The sequence below is a fragment of the Anomaloglossus baeobatrachus genome, chromosome 3 (assembly GCF_048569485.1).
Source record: "Anomaloglossus baeobatrachus isolate aAnoBae1 chromosome 3, aAnoBae1.hap1, whole genome shotgun sequence".
Classification (NCBI taxonomy): domain Eukaryota; kingdom Metazoa; phylum Chordata; class Amphibia; order Anura; family Aromobatidae; genus Anomaloglossus; species Anomaloglossus baeobatrachus.
The window spans coordinates 662,054,253-662,077,581 of record NC_134355.1 but is presented as its reverse complement, the minus strand read 5'-3'; the positions used below and the strand labels follow the sequence as shown (position 1 = coordinate 662,077,581).

The 23,329-nt window shown below is 46.6% G+C and overlaps 1 protein-coding gene across 1 annotated transcript in view; it reads left to right on the top strand.

Annotated features, from left to right (window-relative positions):
- The window catches only part of LOC142297003 (cytochrome P450 2C5-like), a 61,414-nt gene that overhangs the window by 18,073 nt on the left and 20,012 nt on the right, over positions 1-23,329 (top strand). The window contains exons 4-5 of the mRNA XM_075341210.1: positions 1,664-1,824; positions 7,890-8,066. Coding sequence (XP_075197325.1) covers positions 1,664-1,824; positions 7,890-8,066 — 338 coding nt within the window. The remainder of the gene's footprint in view (positions 1-1,663; positions 1,825-7,889; positions 8,067-23,329) is intronic.

Sequence of the window (23,329 nt, the reverse complement as noted above, 5' to 3'; positions counted from 1 at the left end):
TTTACCTCAGAGAGTGAGGAGGCAGCATGTAGCTGTGAAAGAGAAAGGAGCTCTGTGAGTTCAGTGTGTCCGCAACAGAGAAAGAAAGCAACAGAGAGTAGAAAAAGAGCTCTAGTCAGGCAGGAGCTAAAGAAAGAAGAAAGTGACGCTTCCTGGTGAAGACCCTGGGACTCAGAGGGTCCAGGTGACACCAAGCAGGGAGCGAAGGGATTCCAGGGCCACAGATAGCTTCAGAGCTGGTGGCCTGTTCCACAGGAACATCGGTGGAGGGATCAAGCTGCATCAGGGGACGGTCCCTAGTCACTGGAGGAGGAGAAGTCATCTCCAAAGGTTAAAAGACCGAGGTCCAGGGAAAGCTGCATGCTCCCCGGACCAAAGCCCACAGCAAGAATCTCTGGAAAAGGGGCAAATACCGACAGGCGAGCTCCCAGCCCGGAGGCTGCAGTGGAGGCCGAGCCAGGTTCAGCCACAAAAGGCAAGGCTAGTGAAGTCAGCTGAGAAAGGACACAATTAGAGTGGTGCACTGGCATTTACCCCCAGATCTACCCGGGATCGGCGGAGGTCCCTGACGGTGGTCCCTGCAGTCCAAAGGCTCCTGCAGGCCTTGACAAGAACTGTGAGTAAAGACCTTGAAACTGCACCCCTGATGTTGCCTCAGTTATTTATCTGCATAGACACTTACGAGCACCAACAGTGTCCCCGGGGGACCGCTCCATCTGTGGGGAACAGTACTACTATTGCTGCCATTCCATCACCCCGGAGGCCTCACACAGCAGCGGCGGCTTAATAGCCGCAAACCACAGGTGGCGTCACGACAAACACAAACTTTATTCACCCCCAACACTGCAGCCATATATAATTGACACCCACCAGGGCCACGGAGTCGGGCCCCGCCACCACTGATGACCCCCGGACTAGTCCGGCCCGGCACCGGGTGTCCCATAGCCCTGGGGTGGGCGAGTCATAAGCACTGGGCGGCGACGCCGGTAAGGGCAAGCCAACAGTCTCTGCTGGTTCAAGGTGTAGTTTACTCACTGCTTCGGTCACCAGCCCAGTAGTTCTGGTCACTGCCGTGATGGGCTCTGGTCAATCCCAAGCAAGCAAGTGGCCACCACTGGTGTTTCAAGAGAAAAGGGAAGAGAGAGAGAGTGTCCTATTTCTAGGGTGTCCGTCCGTCCGTCCCCAAACCCCCCCAACCCCTCCTCCTCCCTCAACAGGATGGTACCCTGGCTGAGCTCCTGCTCCAAGCCCCGGGCCTAGTAAAGTCCATGTTTTCCAGAGACGTCTTGCCAGAACTATGGTCCCGTCAGATCTGCCTTGATGTGAGTGTTGCGCTTATATCTACCCCCAGGTAGAACCAGTCACCCAGGTGGCTGGCTTTAGTGACCGGGGAAGTCACATGATCGTGATGGTCACCCCCCTGCCTACCCTGAGCCATTCCACCCTGTGTGAAGCCTCCTAAGCTGTATGTAGTGTGTAAATGTGGACCACCGGTGAATAACCCCCCTCTTACCTGAGATGGATACCACACCTTAACTGAGGTGCAGTACCCTGTGGCGACCAGAGCATCAGGGGTGCCACATATATCATAAATAGTGGGGATTTTCTTTGATCTAATAAACTCTAAAACCTTGCAACAAAAATGTTGATCTTTTATTTTTAGGGAAACCCTTCAACAATCAGACCATCATAAATGCAGCTGTTGCCAACATAATAGTGTATATCCTGCTGGATCATCGATATGACTATGATGACCCTACAGTCCTGAAACTCATGAATCTAGTTAATGAAAATGTGAGGATTGTGGAAAGCAAAATGATTCGGGTATGTAATATTCCACCAGTATGCCAGAAGAAATGGGATATCGGCAGTGGCGTGAATGGGGTCTTACGGGCCCTGATGAAAAAACTTGGAAGTGGGCTCCCACCACCATGATGGTCAAATTAGCCCCTGTAACAGAGGCATACATAGGAATTCAGCTCTGGCTAACGAAACATCTGAGTGGACCCCTAGCTAGGAAATCATGTGTACAACTATGGTGGAGCAACCTAATCGTAGGTACTGTATAGGAGAAACTCAGCAGATCGCGATGTTTTTGAAAATCGTTTTACAAATATTAACAATACTACCACCATGTGGGGATTATATAGTGGTAGATACCCATCCTGCAAAACATATAAGATTACAGTACAGTTATAGATGTTGATTTTCTTTCTGGTGACATCATTCACTTTTACGTGTTTTCCATCTGGAACAGGCCAACATAACGTCTTCCACTCACATCTCGTTTGCAGAAATTAAGAACAAAGACACATTGGACTTCTCATATTTCCATCCCAGTCTCCATCAACTTCCATAAACTACTCATCCTGCCGATATCCCAATATTGACCTGCCGCATGTCTCTATTACTGATCCTTGTAATAACCCACATAATATCTACCACTGTGCCTCTTACAACGTAAAATGTCTCCTTTGTGCCACCTAGATGGTAAAATTGCCAATAGAAAATATTAATGTGCTGTGCAAGGAAAGTGTCCACATTTTACCCCTATGTCACAGGGTCCTTCTCCGATGTCACACAATCAACAGAGCAGGAGATGGGTGAACAATCCAAGAATATTTATTCCAAGCAAATCAAATGGTCCATAAAATAATCCACCATACAGAGGGTAAAAATAGTCCAGAAACACGACTATAGTCCAGTAAGCGCATAAATGTCCTGGGTATCAGTCACACTCCAGCAGTCCTTCTCCAGGGAAATCGGGGTTTCTCACAGTCTATCTGGGGTGCTGGCTGCAGCCTCAGCTTTTCCCTCAGAAGTTCAATCTTGCTTTTCCTCTCTTGTAAGTTTCACCTAGAATCACAATCCCCCAGGTATGAATAGCGCCACTGAAGCCATCAGGGAGCTACAAGGTTCAGCATCCTCACCAGGATGCAGGGCCTACCCTCTAGGGCCCCGAGAGACCAGTACTGGTAACACACAAAAACCCCAGGTAATCCCAGTTTTCCACAACAATCCCCCATACAATTGTACAAGGTTAGGGTCAGGCCAATGGATGGCCGCCTAGAGGTGGAGTCAATCCAGTCCACTAGTTGACCAGGTGGGAGGGGCAGACTATGGAGAGCAGTCAGACAGTAGTAAGAGAGGAGTGAAGGTGGACGTGAGGAGACATTCTGAGGTGGGGTTAACCGTAACCTGATGCCCGGGAGAGTAGTTGCCAGTGGAGTACTCCCGAAACTGCGCATCGACAGGGTACAGGACCCTAGGACAGGAAAGGGCTCCAAGCCGACCTGTTAACACCTGCACAGCGAGGGGACCATTAAGGACCTCGCTGACCCTAAGAATCCGAAGACTCAGTAGCAAAGGGAGAACCGGGGACAGGATAAGAGACTCCAACCCCTCAGGGTTCATGCTATCGTCAGGCTGACAGAAGTGGACAAACCACTGGATGGGGACCCCCAGTTGCGCTACGCCATGGGGACCCATTTACCAGAGACAGGTGCAGGGGAAGAAGGTACCAGATTACTACACTGGAACGAAGGGGACCTGGAGGTGAAACCAGCCGGCCTCGGTTAACCAGTTACCACCAACCAGCAGTGAGTAAAAACCAGTTGCACTAAACTTCTGTGTGGACTACCTTCATCCAACGCCCGTCACATCGCCCATCCTCTGGGGTCCAGCCCTGCTTCTGGAGGGCCTACTAACCAGGCTGCAAGTAATCCCAGCCCCAGTAGTGACATTCTGCAGCGGCAGCTCCATCTATATAGCCACAACACTGCAACTGGTGTCACGTATGAACACTAACCTAAATCCCCTGTAAATACACCCCATTACAAAAAGGGCCCAGGGCAAGGAACCGGGCAATGGCCACCACAGTGACATTCCCAAGATACATACTGCCCAGGACAGAGTACCCCATATCCCTTGACGCGACATAAGCAGAGAGTTTAGGTGGATCCCAGGTCCCCCTCCCCCAGACTTAGGGACAGAAACACTACAGGGGGTGATTACCTACAGACAATACAATGTACACACAAGAAATACAAATAATGGACAGTGAACCACGCCTAAAATGCAAGCCTACACAACATGATGCACAACCCCCCATATCACACCCTAGAATGTAATAATGCCCAGTGTGCTCATTTCACAATCACTATACACTGAATACAACTATAACAATAATGCTTTAGTGTTCACTTAATATTTTGATATTGTCTCCCGACTGCCCACATAGTCCCATCTACGATGCATGATGACCCCCCCCCACAGCTCCCAAACATACAGCTCGTGTATATATATATATATATATATCTATCTCTCATGATTCATACACCACTCCCTCGACACCACATGATGGGCCCCATAGTAGCCTATATCCCCCTACTGTATGATGGCCCCCAGTAGCCCTGCTCACTTTATGATGTTCCTCAGTATTCTCCCCCGCCCCCAACACACTGTAATGTGGCTTCCAATATTCTCACACACACACACACACACACACACACACACACACACACACACACACACACACACACTGTAATATGACCTCCATTATTCCCACACAAACCTCTTAAACCTATCTGTCGCGGGCGGGGGGTGCGCTGCTCGACTCTGCTTGCGGCTCGGGTCCGGCTGCTGCTGCTGCTCGGTGGCTCGAGCGGTGGGCCGGATCCGGGGACTCGAGCGGCGCTCCTCGCCTGTGAGTGAAAGGGGTGGGCTGTTGGGGTTTGGGATGTCGGTTTGTGACGCCACCCACGGTGTGTGGTGAAGTTGGGGCACCACCGCTGCTCTGTACAGGGATCCCGGGAGCGATGACAGGGTGCAGCTGGGATGTTATTCTCCCCTCCGTGGGTAGGGGGATTTTGGTAGTTCCGGGGCCCGGAGTTGTTGACTGTAAGGTAGATTGCGGGGCTTGGCCGGGTGCAGGGTCGCGGGGGCAGCGCAGTGCCAGACGGCACGGTGGTACTTACTCAGCCAGTAACGTACACGGAGTCTCTGGTAAAACAAACGGCTGGATGGACGAGTCCCACAGACGGCTGCGGCTGTCACTCCCGGTAGGTTGGCGGGATTTGTCTCTCCCTGCACCGGTGTTGTGTTCTCGGCCCTGATGGCTTCCCACCGGTAACCCGCTTCCCAGCGGTATATTTGCCGGAGGAGCCCCTTTTGCCCGCTGGCCCTGGGAACTCTAGCTGTGGCGGTAGCTGTATTTCCCTTCACGGTTGAGCGGTTGCCTTCAGTCAGGTCTTTGCTGCTGGGAAACCCCGGAGGTTCCCGTCGCTGACGGATTTGACCGGTTTAACGGCGACTCCAAGCCTGGTCGGGGTCCGCAGGCCCTGCCGAATGGTGCTGGCCTCTCTTCGCTCCCTGGTCCGGTACCGGCGGGCCACCGCCCGTCCCCGGTCCTTACGGTTGTGCGTCAATCGGCCTCGCCTGCAGACTGTCACCACAGTCTGCCAACCTTGCTCGTAGGTGCCACGTACCCGGACACGGCCAGTCAGGTCCTCCACTACTCCTTCACTCCTCTCCTTTCACTTCTCCTAACTCTGCCGTTTTTCCCACCTCCAGGACTGTGGACTCCTCGTTGGGTGGAGCCAACTGCCTGGCTCCACCCCACCTGGTGTGGACATCAGCCCCTGGAGGGAGGCAACAAGGATTTTGTGTGTGCGGATGATGTGCCTAACCGGGGTGTGGGGTGTGTTGTTGCAGTACCTGTGGCGTCCTGGCCTGTCCAGGGCGCCACATATCCACCCATGGATACTGAGAAGTCCACCAGCAGACAGGACAAAGGTGTAGAAGGAGCATCACAGTGATGTCCTCATGCCATTTCATACCGCGTCCATGAGTCTGAGAGCACTAGTGCAGGGAAATAATGTCGTCTTGTACTACAGAAAAGTTTCCCTATATGAAAAAAATACTCCGTAACACCATACAAAGTATGCTGTGGGTTTGGATTTTACAAAGTTCCCACCTATGGCACAAACTCAAGGGCATAATTTGAAGAGAAAAGAGGAGCATTTTTAAAGTGCAAAAAAGTGGTACAATTTTATTTAGAACAGGTGAGCATCTTTTTTTTTTAAAAATACATTAAAAACTAGGACCATACCCCATTGGATGTGACCACCACATAAAAATCCTGGTCAATGTCATCCACAACATATTGGTACAATAGTATACATAGAACAATAAAGCCAAGTGTCCATACATTAAACCTCTATCATAACCTGCATCCACATGTAATATATGGTCATAGTCCTTGTGATGGTCAAAATCATACCCAGCAGATGGTAATGAGAGTAGACAGGTAGGTTTGCCGTTATAGTATATTGGCGTTCATTCTCTGGATGATGAAACCTCAGGACGGCCAAACATTAATCAGGGGAGAGGCACCTCTCACTGATGAAGATGGGGAAAATATCGATCCATCGAAATGTACGTTGGGCCGTCTTGAGGTTTTGTAGTGCCCCTGAGCCACTCTAGGCACTATAGGAACTGCATCCTCACGGGGATGCAAGACCTACCCCCTGGGACCTGGAACACCAGTGCCAGGCCAGACTAGGGGAGCCTGCATTTTCTGCCCCTCACAATTGGCTAATAAAAGGGGTAAAAAAAGACATTAGGAAAAATAATAATCAACTACTCAGTGGATCTCTTCCTACCAAAAAATACTTAAGTGTCATAAACCACAGCAAATGTAGATGTGAACATTTTATGGCAGAAAAAATGTGCTGACTTTTGTTACCATTACCCATAAAGCTCATACAATCGTCGCCCATTTTAATTTAAACAAGAAAAAAAGACTTGAAGTTTGTAGAAATAATACAAGCTTTGTAGTAATAAACAATAAGGAGTTGGTTCAGGAGTCTACTGACTTCATGGGTTAAAATACAGAACCTTGTACACCTAGAAATCCCCAGAACCTTTTTTCTTTTTTTTTACTATCAACTTAATTAATTAGTGAACTGATTTGGTCTATAGGAAGGACCAGAAAATGGGTATTAAAATAAAAAAAAAAAAATATATATATATATATATATATATATATATATATATATATATATATATATATATATATATATATATATATATATATATATATATATATATATATATATATATTATATTATATTATATTATATAATATAATATAATATAATATAATATAATATAATATATATATATATTATATTTTATAATATATAATATATAATATATTATATTATATTATATTAGATATTATAAAATATAATATATATATATATATATATTATATTATATTATAATATATAATATAATATAATATATAATATATATAATATAATATATTATATTATATTATATATTATAAAATATAATATATATATATATATTATATTATATATTATAAAATATAATATATATATATTATATTATATTATATATTATAAAATATAATATATATATATATATATATATATATATATTATATTATATTATATTATATTATATATTATAAAATATAATATATATATTATATTATATTATATATTATAAAATATAATATATATATATATATATATATATATATATATATATATATATATATATATATATATATATATATATATAATATATATTATAAAATATAATATATATATATATATATATATATATATATTATATTATAAAATATATATATATATATATATATTTTCATTTTTTTTTTTTTTTATTTTCTTCGCTATGATTGTAAACACATGAGATGTCAGGGTTTCAGGGGTGAAAAAAATAATTTCTCAGATGTCTAAGCTCTGATTATTCCATAACTCATTTTAGTTTCTATGACTTTTTTTTTTAAACTTGTTTTTTTAGATTTGATAAAACAATTTGACCTTTTATATTTAAAGCTATACAACAGTTATCCCAGACTGGTCGGCTGGCTTCCAGGGAGCCATAGAAAACTGAATAAAAACCACATTGAGATGCAGAATTTTATAAGAGAAACATTCACAAGAAAGGAGAAAGAACTGGATGTGAACAATCAGAGGAACCTCATCGATGCCTTCCTTGCCAAACAACAAGAGGTATGATATTCTACTATTTAAAAGAGGTTTGTCAGTAAATTTTGACCCTGAAAAATCCTTACCGTGCAGGATAGAACTGTTGAGTTTAAACATACCATTGTGTAGTGGTTTTAGCAGCAAAATTAATGTGAACTTATGGCCAGCATCTCTCCGGCAAGTGCTCCCAAGGCTGGTTCGCATGCCTAAAGTGCTCTCATCTCTTTTCATTAAAGGCTCTATAACCCCTACCATCTGCTTTTGAGTGAATGTAGGGAATAAATGCTTGTAAGCCTAAATAACTGACAAAACAGTACCAAAAACTGTTTTAGGCCCTGTGCGCACGCTGCGTATTTGCCGCGGAATTGCTGCAGAATCATGGTAATGGTTTAAGGAGTTGAAGCCAGCTGTGTAATTACAGCTGGCATCAAGCCCAGGTGTTAATAATGGGTGGGTGACTATCAGAAACTCTCATTACTAACTCAGCCATATATAAAGGATTATAAGGGTGCATTATCATATATGAAAGACTATAGGGGTCCAATGTAATCTATGGTGGGTGCATTATAATATATGGAGGACTATGGGTGGTGCAATGTATATGAGGACTATGGAGTACATTATACAATATAGGGGTGTGTGTGTATACTGGGTGTTGTACAATTTGAAGGACTATAGGGTGCATTATACTATATGGATAATTATGAGGTTTTATTCTATATGGAAGGCAATGTGTGGTCTATTTTACTCTATGGAGGACTACGGGTGGTGTATTATATCATGTGGGGTGCATTATACTAAATCATGATATGATCTGGAGGATTATGGGATTACATCAGACCTAGGCAAGGGGTGGCCCGCGGGCCGGATGTGGCCCGCCTACTGTCTGTGACCGGCCCGCCCGTCTTGCTGAGAGTTGGAGGCTTGGCCTGATCTATGCCTCAGCCTCGCTCTCACTGCCGGGAGCTCAGATTCCCGCAGTGCATAGATAAGCAGCTGCCACGTCCCCACTCTGCCAGTCGCGCCCCCTCTGGTTGCTGATAGTTACATAGTTACATAGTTACTTAGGTTGAAAAAAGACCTAGGTCCATCTAGTTCAACCTTCCTCCACCAGTTGTACATTTAGTCACTAAGTCATTTATAACCAACAATGTTTTGTGTACTGAGGAAATCATCCAGCCCTTTTTTAAAAGCTGTTATAGTATCTGCCATTACTACCTCTTGTGGTAGGGCATTCCACAGTCTGACTGCTCTAACTGTAAAGAACCCTTTCCTATTTAGGTGTCGGAATCGCTTTTCTTCCACTCGCAGTGAGTGCCCCCTGGTCCTTAGTATTGTTTTCGGAAGAAATAAGTTATGTGCCAGTCCTTTATATTGACCACACATGTATTTATACATATAAATGAGATCTCCTCTGAGACGTCTTTTTTCTAAGCTAAACATATCTAACTTTTTCAATCTGCCATCATATGGGAGGCCTTCCATTCCTTGTAATAGTCTAGTTGCCCGCCTTTGAACTGACTCTAACTTCTGTATGTCCTTTTTAAAATGTGGAGCCCAAAACTGGATCCCGTATTCCAGATGTGGCCTTACAAGTGATTTATAGATGGGTAACAATACGTTGGGATCACGGGATCTAATCTCTCTTTTTATACACCCTAGAATCTTGTTTGCTTTAGCAGCTGCTGCCTGACATTGAGTGCTGCTGCTCAGCTTATTTGTAATGAGAATACCCAAGTCCTTCTCCTGTTCTGTAGTCCCGAGTTTACTTCTATTTAATGTATACGCAGCTATAGGATTACTCCGTCCTAGGTACATTACTTTACATTTATCAACATTAAATCTCATTTGCCAAGTATCTGCCCATTCTGACATCTTATCCAGATCTTTTTGTAATATTGTACTATCCAGGTCGGTTTTTAATATCCTACATAGTTTGGTGTCATCGGCAAAGACTGACACTGTACTATCAATCCCATCCACAAGGTCATTAATATAGAGAGTAAAAAGAATTGGTCCTAGCACAGATCCCTGCGGCACCCCACTGCTGACTATAGCCCATTTAGAGAATGTAGCATTTATGACTACTTTGTTTCCTATCTTTTAGCCAATTCCTTACCCAGTTGCATATTGTGTCCCCTAGTCCTTGCTTCTGGAGCTTTAGTATAAGGCTATTATGTGGTACAGTATCAAATGCCTTTGCAAAGTCCAAATAAATCACATCAGCTGCATTACCAATATCCAGGTTTGCACTTACCCCCTCATAGAACCCCAACAGGTTGGTTAGACACGACTTGTCTTTCATGAATCCATGCTGTTTGTCAGTTATCATATTATTTTCTGCAATATATTTTTGCATGTCATCCCTTAAAATGCCCTCAAAAACTTTGCATACTACTGATGTCAGGCTTACTGGACGGTAGTTGCCTGGATCTACCCTCTTACCTTTCTTAAATATCGGTACCACATCAGCAATCCTCCAATCCTGAGGCACCAACCCTGTTACAAGTGAGTCTAAAAAGATGACATACAGCGGTCTGTCGATTACGGAGCTCAATTCCCTCAATATTCGTGGATGAATGCCATCTGGCCCTGGGGATTTGTCAATGTTTAATTTACGCAGACGTAGGCGTACTTCATCTTGTGTTAAATTAATTATATCGGGTGGTGGACTTTGATTTTTCACTTGTTGAATGATCCCTGGTACAGTCAGTTCCTTGGTGAATACAGATGAGAAATGCCTATTTAATACCTCAGTCTTTTGTTTGTCCTCTATAACTAACTTGTTATTATATTTTAAGGGTCCGATACTATCCTTTGTTTTCCTTTTGGCATTAATGTATTTATAAAAGATTTTGGGATTTATTTTAATGTCATTGGCGATTTTTGTTTCAGTAGCTAGTTTTGCTTGTTTGATTTCTTTTTTGCATTGCCTATTGATATCTTTGTTCTGTCTCCTATTCATTAAATAGGATAAGGGTAATATCGTTTGTTGCCCACAAGAGGTCACTGTTGGCTTTCTTATGGTTTCCTCATACATCTCTACAGTATTTCTGTTTTGGAGCCTGTTGCTTTAAGGAAAAGATACTTCCTTGGACTGCCCCTTTTCCCTTCCCTTACTGAGTTGGAGACGCAGATGTCTTGGTGTCTCCATAAGATTCAGAGGTGCTATGGCCGGCTCCAGCTCCCTTTCTTCAATCGTTTCTCCTGACTAATGGATCCCGGTAGGAATCATTGTACTAGACTACATATTTGTGTTGGAATATGTGTACAGTTGTTATGTAGGCACTGTGAAGTGGCAGTGGCTCTACTCAGATTGCATAGGCTGTGATACATGCAGAGCAGGTATGGGGCAGCTTCAGCAGTGTAAATGTTGTGTTCAGTCATATGCATTGCTCTCTATGTTATGCAGATTCTATAAATACCAGTACTACTATGTATGTCATTCTGTTATTTGTGATATGCCTGTACTGATATGGATTTGTATCTTTTGTTATAGTTTTTACCAATCAATCATCCATTTCTTATGATCATCCACCTATCCATCATCATTTAATAAATAAAGACTTAAAGGCAACACAGTCTGTTTATTGAAACAGTGGATGAAGGTTAGCTGTATGCCGGAGTCCACACAGCTCACACGTGGACGAAGGCAGAACAGTAAAAACGGGCTGCTGGTCGCAGGCAGCGATTGTACGAACTGTACGGGACAGCTAACACCCACGCTACACGGCACACGGGTATTACAGCAGCCGCCATACAGCTACATAGAACAAGAGCGCAGTCCAGCTCCAGTAAAGATAGCCGGTCGCAGGCTGTAGTACGGGACCGCTAACATCCACGCTGTACCGCATATGGATGTCGCAGCAGCCACCATACAGCCGCAGTGACTAGACCGCAGTACACCAGAAACCACCATTCCACTCCCACCACGTGGAAGGCCGTCCGCAAATAGACTCTGTTTCCCGCTAAAATAGTCTGCAGCCAAGTGCACAATGTCTGTCAGCCGAGCGTCTTCCCTGAAGACAAGGTCACGGGCAAGCTCTACTAAGTCCTCAATTAGGGAGCTTGCTGCCGTCGCCCGCGCTGAGGCCGAAGCAGCTAAAGTGAGGTCCTCCTTCGCCGAACAGGAAATGCAACTCAAACTAAAGCAGACAGAGAGTGCACGTCTGCAAGCGGAGCAAGAAGCAGAGAATGCACGTCTGCAACTGACTTTAGAAAGACTTGCCGTAGAAAAGGAGACAGCGGCCGCAATAGCCAAGGCAGAGTTCCTGGAAGCGGCAGAGCAACCCGAAGGAAGACGTAGCGATGTTCTTGGGCCGGACCTAAACCAGCAGGATCCAGCACAGCGCGTCGCAGAATACGTCTACCAATACTCCAGGATAGATGACAGCTCAGATGTGCTTCACCGAACAGACTACGCAGACTGCCAGCCATCCAACCTCGAATTACACCGCTTCAAGCAAGAGAGTGTACAGCACGAGGAGGTTCACCAAAACTACTATCCCACAGAGCGGAAGATACAACTACCATTTTACCACAAAGAGACACCTTTCTCTCCGGGGAGGTACTATGCTGACTTTCCGAAGGCGGAAACACCCTACAGGTATGGTGATACACCACACAATAGACATGACCATACACCGGCTCGCACCAGCACTGACCAAGCCACCATGGACTTTGCAAAGTTCTTTGCTCGTCGAGATCTGGTCACAAAAGGACTTGTAAAGTTCAATGATCGTGCCGAGAATTATAGGTCGTGGCGAGCCTCGTTCTAGAACACCATAAGAGGTTTGGACCTTTCTTGTAGTGAGGAGTTAGACCTCCTGGTAAAATGGCTTGGTAGTGAATCGGTAGAACACGCCAAAAGACTAAGAGACATTAACATTAAAAACCCACCCAAAGGTCTACACTTGGTGTGGAAGAGACTTGATGAATGCTATGGGTCCATAGAAGTTATTGAAAATGCTTTGTTTAAAAGAATTGATGACTTCCCTAAGATAGGACCCAAAGGCTTTCAAAGGCTAAGAGAGCTAAGTGATCTGTTAGTGGAGTTACAGGTTGCCCAAGAGGAAGGAGATTTGCCCGGATTGGCATTCTTGGATACCGCTATGGGTGTCAATCCGATAGTGCAAAAACTTCCTTACAATCTACAAGAAAAGTGGGTCTCACACGGTTCACGGTATAAGCAAACACATAACGTGCCATTCCCTCCTTTTGTTGTATTTGTAGATTTTGTAGCTCAGCAAGCTAAAATCAGAAATGACCCTAGTTTTGATTTTACTCTGTCGTGTACCACTGCCCCCGGTGTCAAACCCAGTAGGACACCCGTGGCAGTCCACAAAACTAACATTGTCTCCTCAGGTCCTGCTCACAAAGAGAGTAAGCATCCTCCAGAAGAGAACAAACCCCAGGATATCAGTAAACAGTGTCCTCTACACCGGAAACCACATCCTCTACTAAAATGCAGAGCCTTCAGGGAGAAGTCTCTAGAGGATCGCAAAGGCTTCCTCAAGGAACACAACATCTGCTTCAAATGCTGTGCTGCAACATCGCACATGGCCAGGAACTGCGAAGCTAGCATGAAATGTGCAGAATGTGACAGCACGGATCACAATACAGCCTTACACCCTGGACCACCTACACGAGTGTTGCCGCAAGCAGAAGAACACGATGGAAAACAGAAGAACACTGATGAAGACACCACGGTGGTTACCTCTCAATGTACGGAGATCTGTAAAGGACTCACAGGAGGAAGGTCCTGTTCGAAAATCTGCCTTGTCAGAGTCTACCCAGCAGGCCGCAGGGACAAAGCAATTAAGATCTATGCGATCTTGGACGACCAGAGCAACAGATCTCTTGCCAAGTCCATCTTCTTCAGCAGTTTCAACATTGCGGGCCCCGGTTCTCCCTACTCCTTGAAGACATGTTCAGGCACCGTTGAGACGGCGGGGAGGAAGGCAACCGGATACAAGGTGGAATCCATAGATGGCCAGACCTGCCTATCATTACCTACCATACTGGAGTGCAACCAGATTCCTGACAACAGGTCCGAGATACCTTCACCAGAGGTAGCAGCTCATCACCCCCATCTGAAGCGTATAGCTCACCTGATTCCAGAACTGGACTCAGAAGCTCCAATAGCCTTACTCCTTGGAAGAGACATGCTACGTGTGCATAAGGCTAGAGAGTCCATTAACGGCTCCCAGAACGCTCCATATGCGCAGAGACTTGACCTAGGATGGGTCGTAATAGGAGATGTCTGTCTAGGAGGAGCACACAAGCCAGCCTCAGTCAACAGTATGCTCACCAACACACTAAAAAATGGACATCCGTCTTTCTTCCGACCATGTCACAACAGTCTGTTGGTAAAGGAATTACCAAGCAGTACTCCTCTGCCATGTCCTTTCGCAGTTCCTTCCAACGAAGACCACGCTTGTGAGGGCGAACAAGACCACATAGGCTGTACAGTCTTCCACAGGACCAAAGAGGACAACAAAACAGCAATGTCCATAGAAGACAGGATGTTCTTGGATATCATGGACCAAGAAATAACCAAAGACAAGTCGAACAGCTGGGTGGCACCCTTACCATTCCGACCACGGAGACAACGCCTACCCAACAACAGGGAACAGGTCTACAGTCGATTTGTCTCCCTCAGACACAAGCTCAAGAAGTCTCTCGAGGCCTTGACCGATCTTCATGTGAACCGACCATACGCTCCTGTGCCATCCACAGAAGTCAAGTCTCAAAGACTTTGTATCTTCTGCGATGCATCAGTCAAAGCAATCGCAGCAGTAGTATACCTTAAAACCACCGATGTGAATGAACAGATCCATATTGGTTTCGTCATGAGTCGGACAAATCTGGCGCCACTCCGTGAACACACGATACCTAGACTGGAACTCTGTGCTGCCGTCCTTGCAGTAGAGCTGGCTGAACTTATCTCAGATGGAATGAATCAGGAGATCAAAGATGCAGAGTTCTACACTGACAGCAAGGTGGTACTAGGATACATCTGCAACGAAACATGACGCTTCTATGTCTACGTCAGCAACCGGGTATTGAGAATAAGAAGATCAACTCGCCCTGATCAGTGGCATTACGTATCTACTCATCACAATCCCGCCGACCATGCGACTAGATCCGTTGCACCAAGTCACCTTAAGGACACTACATGGTTCACAGGCCCTGCCTTCCTGTACCGAACAACATCCTACATCAGCAGGCCCGATACATTCGAACTGGTGGATCCAGATGTCGATGAAGACCTTCGTCCTCAAGTGTCAGCTCTTCATACAGTGGTTTCAGGACGTCACCTCGGATCTCATCGGTTCAGTAGATTCTCAACCTGGAACTCACTTGTTAGAGCCATCGCTTTTTTACTACACGTGACTCAGTTTTACAAGTCCGAACTACCAACAAATCAGAGATGCAGTAAAGGTTGGCATCACTGCAAGCATGCGTTTACTGCTCCCAACCTAGAGAAAGCCAAGATTACAATACTCCATGTTGTACAAAATGAAGCCTACAACAAGGAGATAGACAATCTCGACAAAGGACTACCCATTCCAAGAGACAGTGCGTTGAGGAAACTCGACCCGTTCATTGACAAAGATGGGCTGCTGAGAATAGGTGGCCGCATTCAAGAAGCTAAGGTAGAAGTCTCAGAGAAACACCCGGTAATAATTCCCGGACGTCATCATGTCACAACCTTGCTTATTCAACATCATCACATCTTGGTGAGACATCAAGGTTGTTTGTTTACCGAAGGGAGTCTACGAACGGCTGGACTATGGATAGTCGGAGCGAAGAGAAGCGTGAGCAAACTCATCTTCAACTGCGTTACGTGTCGCAAACTTCGTGGCATGTTTCAAAACCAGAAGATGGCTAATCTTCCACCTGACAGGCTCAGTACTGAACCCCCTTTCACCAACGTTGGACTGGATGTGTTTGGCCCCTGGTCCGTAGCTACAAGACGCACTAGGAAGGTCCATGCCGAAGCAAAGTGTTGGGCAGTTCTATTCACCTGTTTGTCTGTCAGAGCTGTTCATATCGAAGTAATAGAATCTATGGACACTTCAAGTTTCATAAATGCACTTCGACGCTTCATCGCTATCAGAGGCCCTGTGAAGCACATTCGTTCTGATAGAGGCACAAACTTTATTGGAGCAGCAAGAGAACTCCAAATCCCTTCCAATCTAGACATTACAAATGTAGAGAGGTACCTAGGTGAGCAAGGATGCACCTGGACCTTCAACCCGCCACACTCTTCGCACATGGGAGGCACCTGGGAAAGAATGATAGGAATTGCACGCAAGATTCTAGATTCTATCCTCTTGCAAGCAAACACCAGACTTACCCACGAAAGCTTGACTACGTTCTTGGCCGAAGTTACAGCTATCATGAATGCTAGGCCATTGACAGCTCTTTCTGGAGATTCTGGAGACTCAACAGTTCTTACTCCTGCCATGTTACTTACACAGAAAACCTGTGTCCCAGGAGCTCCACCTGGAGAATTCACCGAGAAAGACCTCTACAGAAGACAATGGAGGCAAGTACAAAACGTGTCCAATGCCTTTTGGGACAGATGGAGGAAACAATATCTCTCCACTCTGCAAACCAGAACAAAATGGCAGAAAGACCATCCAAACATCAGACTTGGCGATGTGGTACTTGTAAAGGACAGTCAATCACACCGAAATGAGTGGCCACTCGGCCTAGTCACCAAACCCTTTCCCAGCAAGGATGGGAGAGTACGCAAGGTAGAGGTCAGAGTGAGCAAGCTCGGAGAGAACAAACTGTTCACCAGACCAGTCACTGAACTTGTGTTGTTGTTATCCCCTCAGGAGTCCAATAGTGGCATTGGTTAACGCCAAGCGGGGAGTGTTCTGTCTCCTATTCATTAAATAGGATAAGGGTAATATCGTTTGTTGCCCACAAGAGGTCACTGTTGGCTTTCTTATGGTTTCCTCATACATCTCTACAGTATTTCTGTTTTGGAGCCTGTTGCTTTAAGGAAAAGATACTTCCTTGGACTGCCCCTTTTTCCCTTCCCTTACTGAGTTGGAGACGCAGATGTCTTGGTGTCTCCATAGGATTCAGAGGTGCTATGGCCGGCTCCAGCTCCCTTTCTTCAATCGTTTCTCCTGACTAATGGATCCCGGTAGGAATCATTGTACTAGACTACATATTTGTGTTGGAATATGTGTACAGTTGTTATGTAGGCACTGTGAAGTGGAAGTGGCTCTACTCAGATTGCATAGGCTGTGATACATGCAGAGCAGGTATGGGGCAGCTTCAGCAGTGTAAATGTTGTGTTCAGTCATATGCATTGCTCTCTATGTTATGCAGATTCTGTAAATACCAGTACTACTATGTATGTCATTCTGTTATTTGTGATATGCCTGTACTGATATGGATTTGTATCTTTTGTTATAGTTTTTACCAATCAATCATCCATTTCTTATGATCATCCACCTATCCATCATCATTTAATAAATAAAGACTTAAAGGCAACAGTCTGTTTATTGAAACAGTGGATGAAGGTTAGCTGTATGCCGGAGTCCACACAGCTCACACGTGGACGAAGGCAGAACAATCTTTATACTCCTGCAATGCTATTTCTGTATTCTCAGCCTTTAAGATGTTAAACGCCCTTTGTTTTTGTTTTATTATACTTTGTACAGTCTTATTTATCCATAGTGGTTTCTTTTTATTCCTGGACATTTTATTACCAGAGGGTATAAGTTTTTTACAGGACTCTAGCAGTATATCCTTAAACTTACTGATCACACTCTCTGGATGCCTTCTACGGAATCTCTCACTAGCCACGCCCCCTTTTGATGTCGTCCACGCCCCCTCAATGCTGGGGACACACACTCCTCGGATGCCTCCCTTGTCCCCCCCTCCTGCTTTGTCGATGCTGGACACGCCCACTTTGCATGCCCATTCTACCCTGGGATCCTCACGTGACCGGCTTATATCCACAGCGGCCACTTCAAAAACGTTTGGTCTACAAACTGAGGTAGGGTGCACTTGTGCAGCAGGGAGAGTGCAGAGTGGCTGCAGGAGGGGGGAGCAGCACTTGTGTCTTCTCAGGTCCCCCCTGTGCCTGCAATAGAGGAAGCAGACACACAGGGGACTCAGAGAAAGCAGCCAGAGGAGCCCTCAGGCTCTGCTGCTGCAGTGCTGCCTGCCTGTGCCCTCAGCACCCCCAGGGCCAGTATGCATGCCCCACTGGCCACCACTGTCAGTATGTATGCATGCCCCACTGGCCACCACTGTCAGTATGCATGCCCCACTGGCCACCATGGCCAGTTTGTATGCCTCACAGTCCCCAGTAATGTCTGTGCCCCCCACTGATCCCAAGTAATGTGTATGCCCCCCCACATTTTCATTGAATCTTATTGTTGTTTAACTTAGGGCGGCTTTGCACACTACGACATCGCAGGTGCGATGTCAATGGGGTCAAATTGAAAGTGACGCACATCCGGCATCGCATGCGACATCGTAGTGTGTAAAGCCTAGATGATACGATTTACGAGCGCAAAATCGTCGTAATCGTATCATCGCTGCAGCGTAGGCGTAATCCATAATTACGCTGACGCGACGGTCCGATGTGGTTCCTCGTTCCTGCTTCAGCAAACATCGCTGTGTGCGAAGCCGCAGGAGCGAGGAACATCTACCGGCGTCACCGCGGCTTCCGTAGGATATGCGGAAGGAAGGAGATGGGCAGGATGTTTACATCCTGCTCATCTCCGCCGCTATTGGTCGCCTGCCGTGTGACGTCGCTATGACGCCGCACGACCTGCCCCCTTAGGAAGGAGGCGGGGCGACGGCCAGAGCGACGGTCGCAGGGCGGGTGAGTGTGTGTGAAGCTGGCGTAGCGATAATTTTCGCTACGCCAGCTATCACACGATATCGTACCTGCGACGGGGGCGGGGACTATCGCGTGCGACATCGCAGCATCGGCTTGCGATGTCGCAACGTGCAAAGCCTGCCTTTCTGTTTGTTTATGAAGGGATAGTATATATACTATATACAGTATTGGGTAGAACTGAGCTAATTACATTAGTCCGGCCCTCTAAAACCATCCCAATTTCTCATGCGGCCCCATGGGAAAATTAATTGCCCACCCCTGGATTACATTATACTATATGAAGGATTAAGTGGGGCCAATTACACTATATGGAGGACTATGGGGGGCATTACACTATATGAAAAGCAAGATCGGGCCCATTATACTATATGGAGGACAATGGAGAGTGCATAATATTATGGAGGACTTTTTGGGCCAACTATACTATATGAAAAACCTATGTAGATGTCATTACACTATTTAGAGGACTGTGGGGGCCATTAAAAGATTTTGAATGGCTGTGAGGGATCCATTATACTTTATTAAGGGACATTATACTGCATGCAAGTAATTATACAGTGTGAAGGTTTCAGTGAGGTCCAACATACCGTGTAGAGGGCTATTTGGCGGCCATTATACAGTTTGGAGGGATGTGTGGGGATCATATGGTGTTGGGGTTCACCATACTTTGCCAGGGTAGTTCAGGATGAGTACAATAGTGTCATCATGGAGAGTGTATGTGTCGCGGGTGGAGGAGGGGACGCTGCGCTCTCCCACTGCTCGGGTCCGGCTGCTGCGGCTGCTGCTGCTCGGTGGTGGCTCGAGCGGTGAGCCAGATCCCGGGGACTCGAGCGGCGCTCCTCACCCATGAGTGAAAAGGGTGGGGATTGGATGGTGGGAAATTGGTTATTGTCCGTGACGCCACCCATGGTTGTGGTGAGTTTGGTGACACCACCGCTGCTCTGGACGGGGATCCCGGGAGCGATGACAGGGAGCAGCCTGGATGTTAGTTCTCCCCTCCGTGGGTAGGGGGTTGGTTGTCCCGGGGCCCGGTGATGGGGTAGGGATGGATGGCAGGCGGGTTACGGGGCCTGGTGCGGTGCAGGGTCGCGGGGGCAGCGCTGTGCCGCACGGCACGGTGGTACTCACTCAGCCAATGATGAGGACACAGTTCTCGGTAAAACACACGGCTGGATGGACGGGTACCACAGACTGCTGCGGTGTTGTTTCTCCCGGCAGGTTGATGGTGACTGCCTTTCCCTGCACCTATGTAGCATAACGGTTCCAATGGGTTCCCACCGGTAACCCACTCCCCAGCTTGGATGGTTGCTGAAGGAGCCCCTTTTGCCCGCAGGCTCTGGCCCTGGGAACTTTAGCCTTGGCGGTGGCGGTGTTTCCCTCTCTCGGTTGGACGGTTGACTTCTGTCGGGACTTGACTGCTGGGAAACCCAGGAGGTTCCCTTCGCTAACGGATTTGGCAAATTCACGGCGACTCCTAGCCTTGCCGGGGTCCGTAAGCCCCTGCCGGATGGTGCTGGCTTCTCTTTGCGTACTGGTCCGGTACCGCCGGACCACCGCCCGTCCACGGTCCTTACGATTAGCTCCAATAGGCCACTCCTGCAGACAGTCACCACCGTCTGCCAACCTTGCTGATCCGTCCGGGCCACACACCCGGACCACCTTCTGTCTGCTCAACTGCTACTTCCCTCCTTCCACTTTCACTTCCAAACTGAAACTGTCTACTTTTCCCGCCTCCAGGACTGTGAACTCCTTGGTGGGTGGGGCCAACCGCCTGGCCCACCCCCTGGTGTGGACATCAGTCCCTGGAAGAAGGCAACAAGGGTTTTTGTCTGACTTTGGTGTGCCTGTCCGGGAGTGTGGGGTGTGTTGGTGTTGTTCTCTGTGGCCCCTGGCTTGTCCAGGGCGCCACATATGTGCGGAGGAATTCATTGTGAGGTTCAGCGAGGGATATAAATATTTGATCTATTACTGATTTTGTAAGTTTGCCCACTGACAAAGACAGGAACAGTCTATACTTTTAAGGGTAGGTTAATTTTAACAGTGAGAGAAAATATCGAAATAAAATCCCCCAAAACTCACATTGTAGAAATTATATAAATTAATTTGCATTTTGCAAATATATGATCTCTCTGGCAAACAAGACTTAAGGGTAGAGATGAGCGAACCAGCCGCGGTTCGGCTCTAGTTCGGTTCGTCGAACGGAGGTCTCGTTCGGCGAACGTTAGACGAACCGAACTCGAACCGCATAGGAAATAATGGCAGGCAATCACAAACACATAAAAACACCTAAAAAACACCCTCAAAGGTGTCCAAAAGGTGACAAACAACTCACAACACAAACATATGGGAAAGTGACAAGGACATATACTCATGCGAAAACAAAAGAGCTGGACAAGGAAAAAGGAGGGGACACAGATATAGGCATGGCACGCCCTTCTAAAATCCTGTAAAACACCACAAGGTGACTCCAAGCGGAGGTCTCCCTTTTTTCCAAAAATTGGGCCACACACACACACACACACACACACACACACACACACACACACACACACACACACACACACACACACACACACACACACACACACACACACACCCACCCACCCCTTCAGTGGCAGCAGTTGTGCCCCAGTTGTACGCTTCATAGCTAGATTTGCATCAAGCACATTCAAAAATAAGCCATCCTTTTCCGTCCTCAGGATTGCACCGGGGTAGGTAGCAAAGTCTTTCCTGATCCCAGCTCTGTTCATCTTGGATCATTTTTAAAAACACAGCAAGCAAGGGTTACTCCAAGCGGAGTCTCCCTTTTTTTCCAAAAATTGGGCCACACATGCACCCCATCAGTGGCAGCACTTGTGCCCTAGTTGTACACTTCACAGGTAGATTTGCATCAAGCACATTCCAAATCCACAAGCATTTACTCTCCCCAGGATGACACAGGGGTAGTAAATTCCTTGTGGATCCATGACTTGTTCATTTTGATGAACGTTAGTCTGTCCACATTGTCACTGGACAGACGCGTGCGCTTATCTGTCAGCACACACCCAGCAGCACTGAAGACACGTTCAGAGACAACGCTGGCAGCTGGACACGACAAAATCTCCAAGGCGTAAGTTGAGAGCTCTGGCCATTTTTCAAGATTTGAAGCCCAAAATGAGCAAGGCTCCATTTGCAAAGTCATGGCATCGATGTTCATTTGGAGATACTCCTGTATCATCCTCTCCAGCCGTTGACTATGTGTCAGACTTGTTGTCTCTGGTGGCCTTGCAAAGGACAGTCTACAAAAATTATGAAAAGATTCAATAAAATTGCTGTTACCAGCACCAGATACGGTGCTACTGGTATGGGTAGACTGTTGAAGATGACGAGACCGTCCCATGTTTGTCAAGTTACAACTGGAAGATTCACTCCCTGCACGGTTGTTTGGTGGAAAAGCGGATCTAAGATCGAGTAACAGCTTCTGCTGATACTCCTGCATACGTGCGGCCCTTTCTATGGCTGGAATTATGTCACAAAATTTTGACTTGTACCGGGGATCTAATAGTGTGGCAAGCCAGTAGTCATCATCACTTCTAATTTTGAGAATGCGAGGGTCATGTTGGAGGTAGTGCAGCAAGAAGGCACTCCTGTGTCTTGCGCAGCCATGCGGACCAAGTCCACGCTGTGTTTGTGGCATAGAGGTGCTAACCGTTCTTTCTTCCTCTGACATCTCCCCCCAACCTCTTTCAACTGAAATTTGACCAAGGTCTCCCTCATCCGCTGAGTCTTCCATGTCCATGGACAGTTCGTCCTCCATTTCTTCATGTTCTCCTGCACCTTCCTCAACATTTCGCCTGCTACCATGCGCCCTTGTTGATCCCTGTCCCCCATGGTCCCATGCCTTCCGCGTTGGTGATGATGAACGTCTGGACCTTGGTGATGTTGTGTCTTGCGCATATGAATCCTCCTGTAGTTCCTCCTCTTCCTGTTGCCCCACCCCCTGACTCCGAATAGGGTTTAGCGTGTGCTCCAGCATGTAAATGACTGGAATTGTCATGCTGATAATGGCATTGTCCGCGCTAAACATATTCGTCGCCATGTCGAAACTGTGCAGAAGGGTGCATAGGTCCTTGATCTGAGACCACTCCATCAGGTTGATCTTCCCCACCTCTGCATCTCGTTGGCCCAGGCTATACGTCATGACGTATTGCACCAGGGCTCTGCGGTGCTGCCACAATCGCTGTAACATGTGGAGAGTTGAATTCCAGCGTGTCGCCACATCGCATTTCAGGCGATGAACCGGCAGGCCAAAAGACTTCTGGAGCGATGCAAGTCGCTCAGCTGCGGCGGTTGAACGGCGGAAGTGAGCAGACAGTTTTCATGCCCTGGTCAGAAGGCCAAATAGGAATAACGTTTGGAACACCAT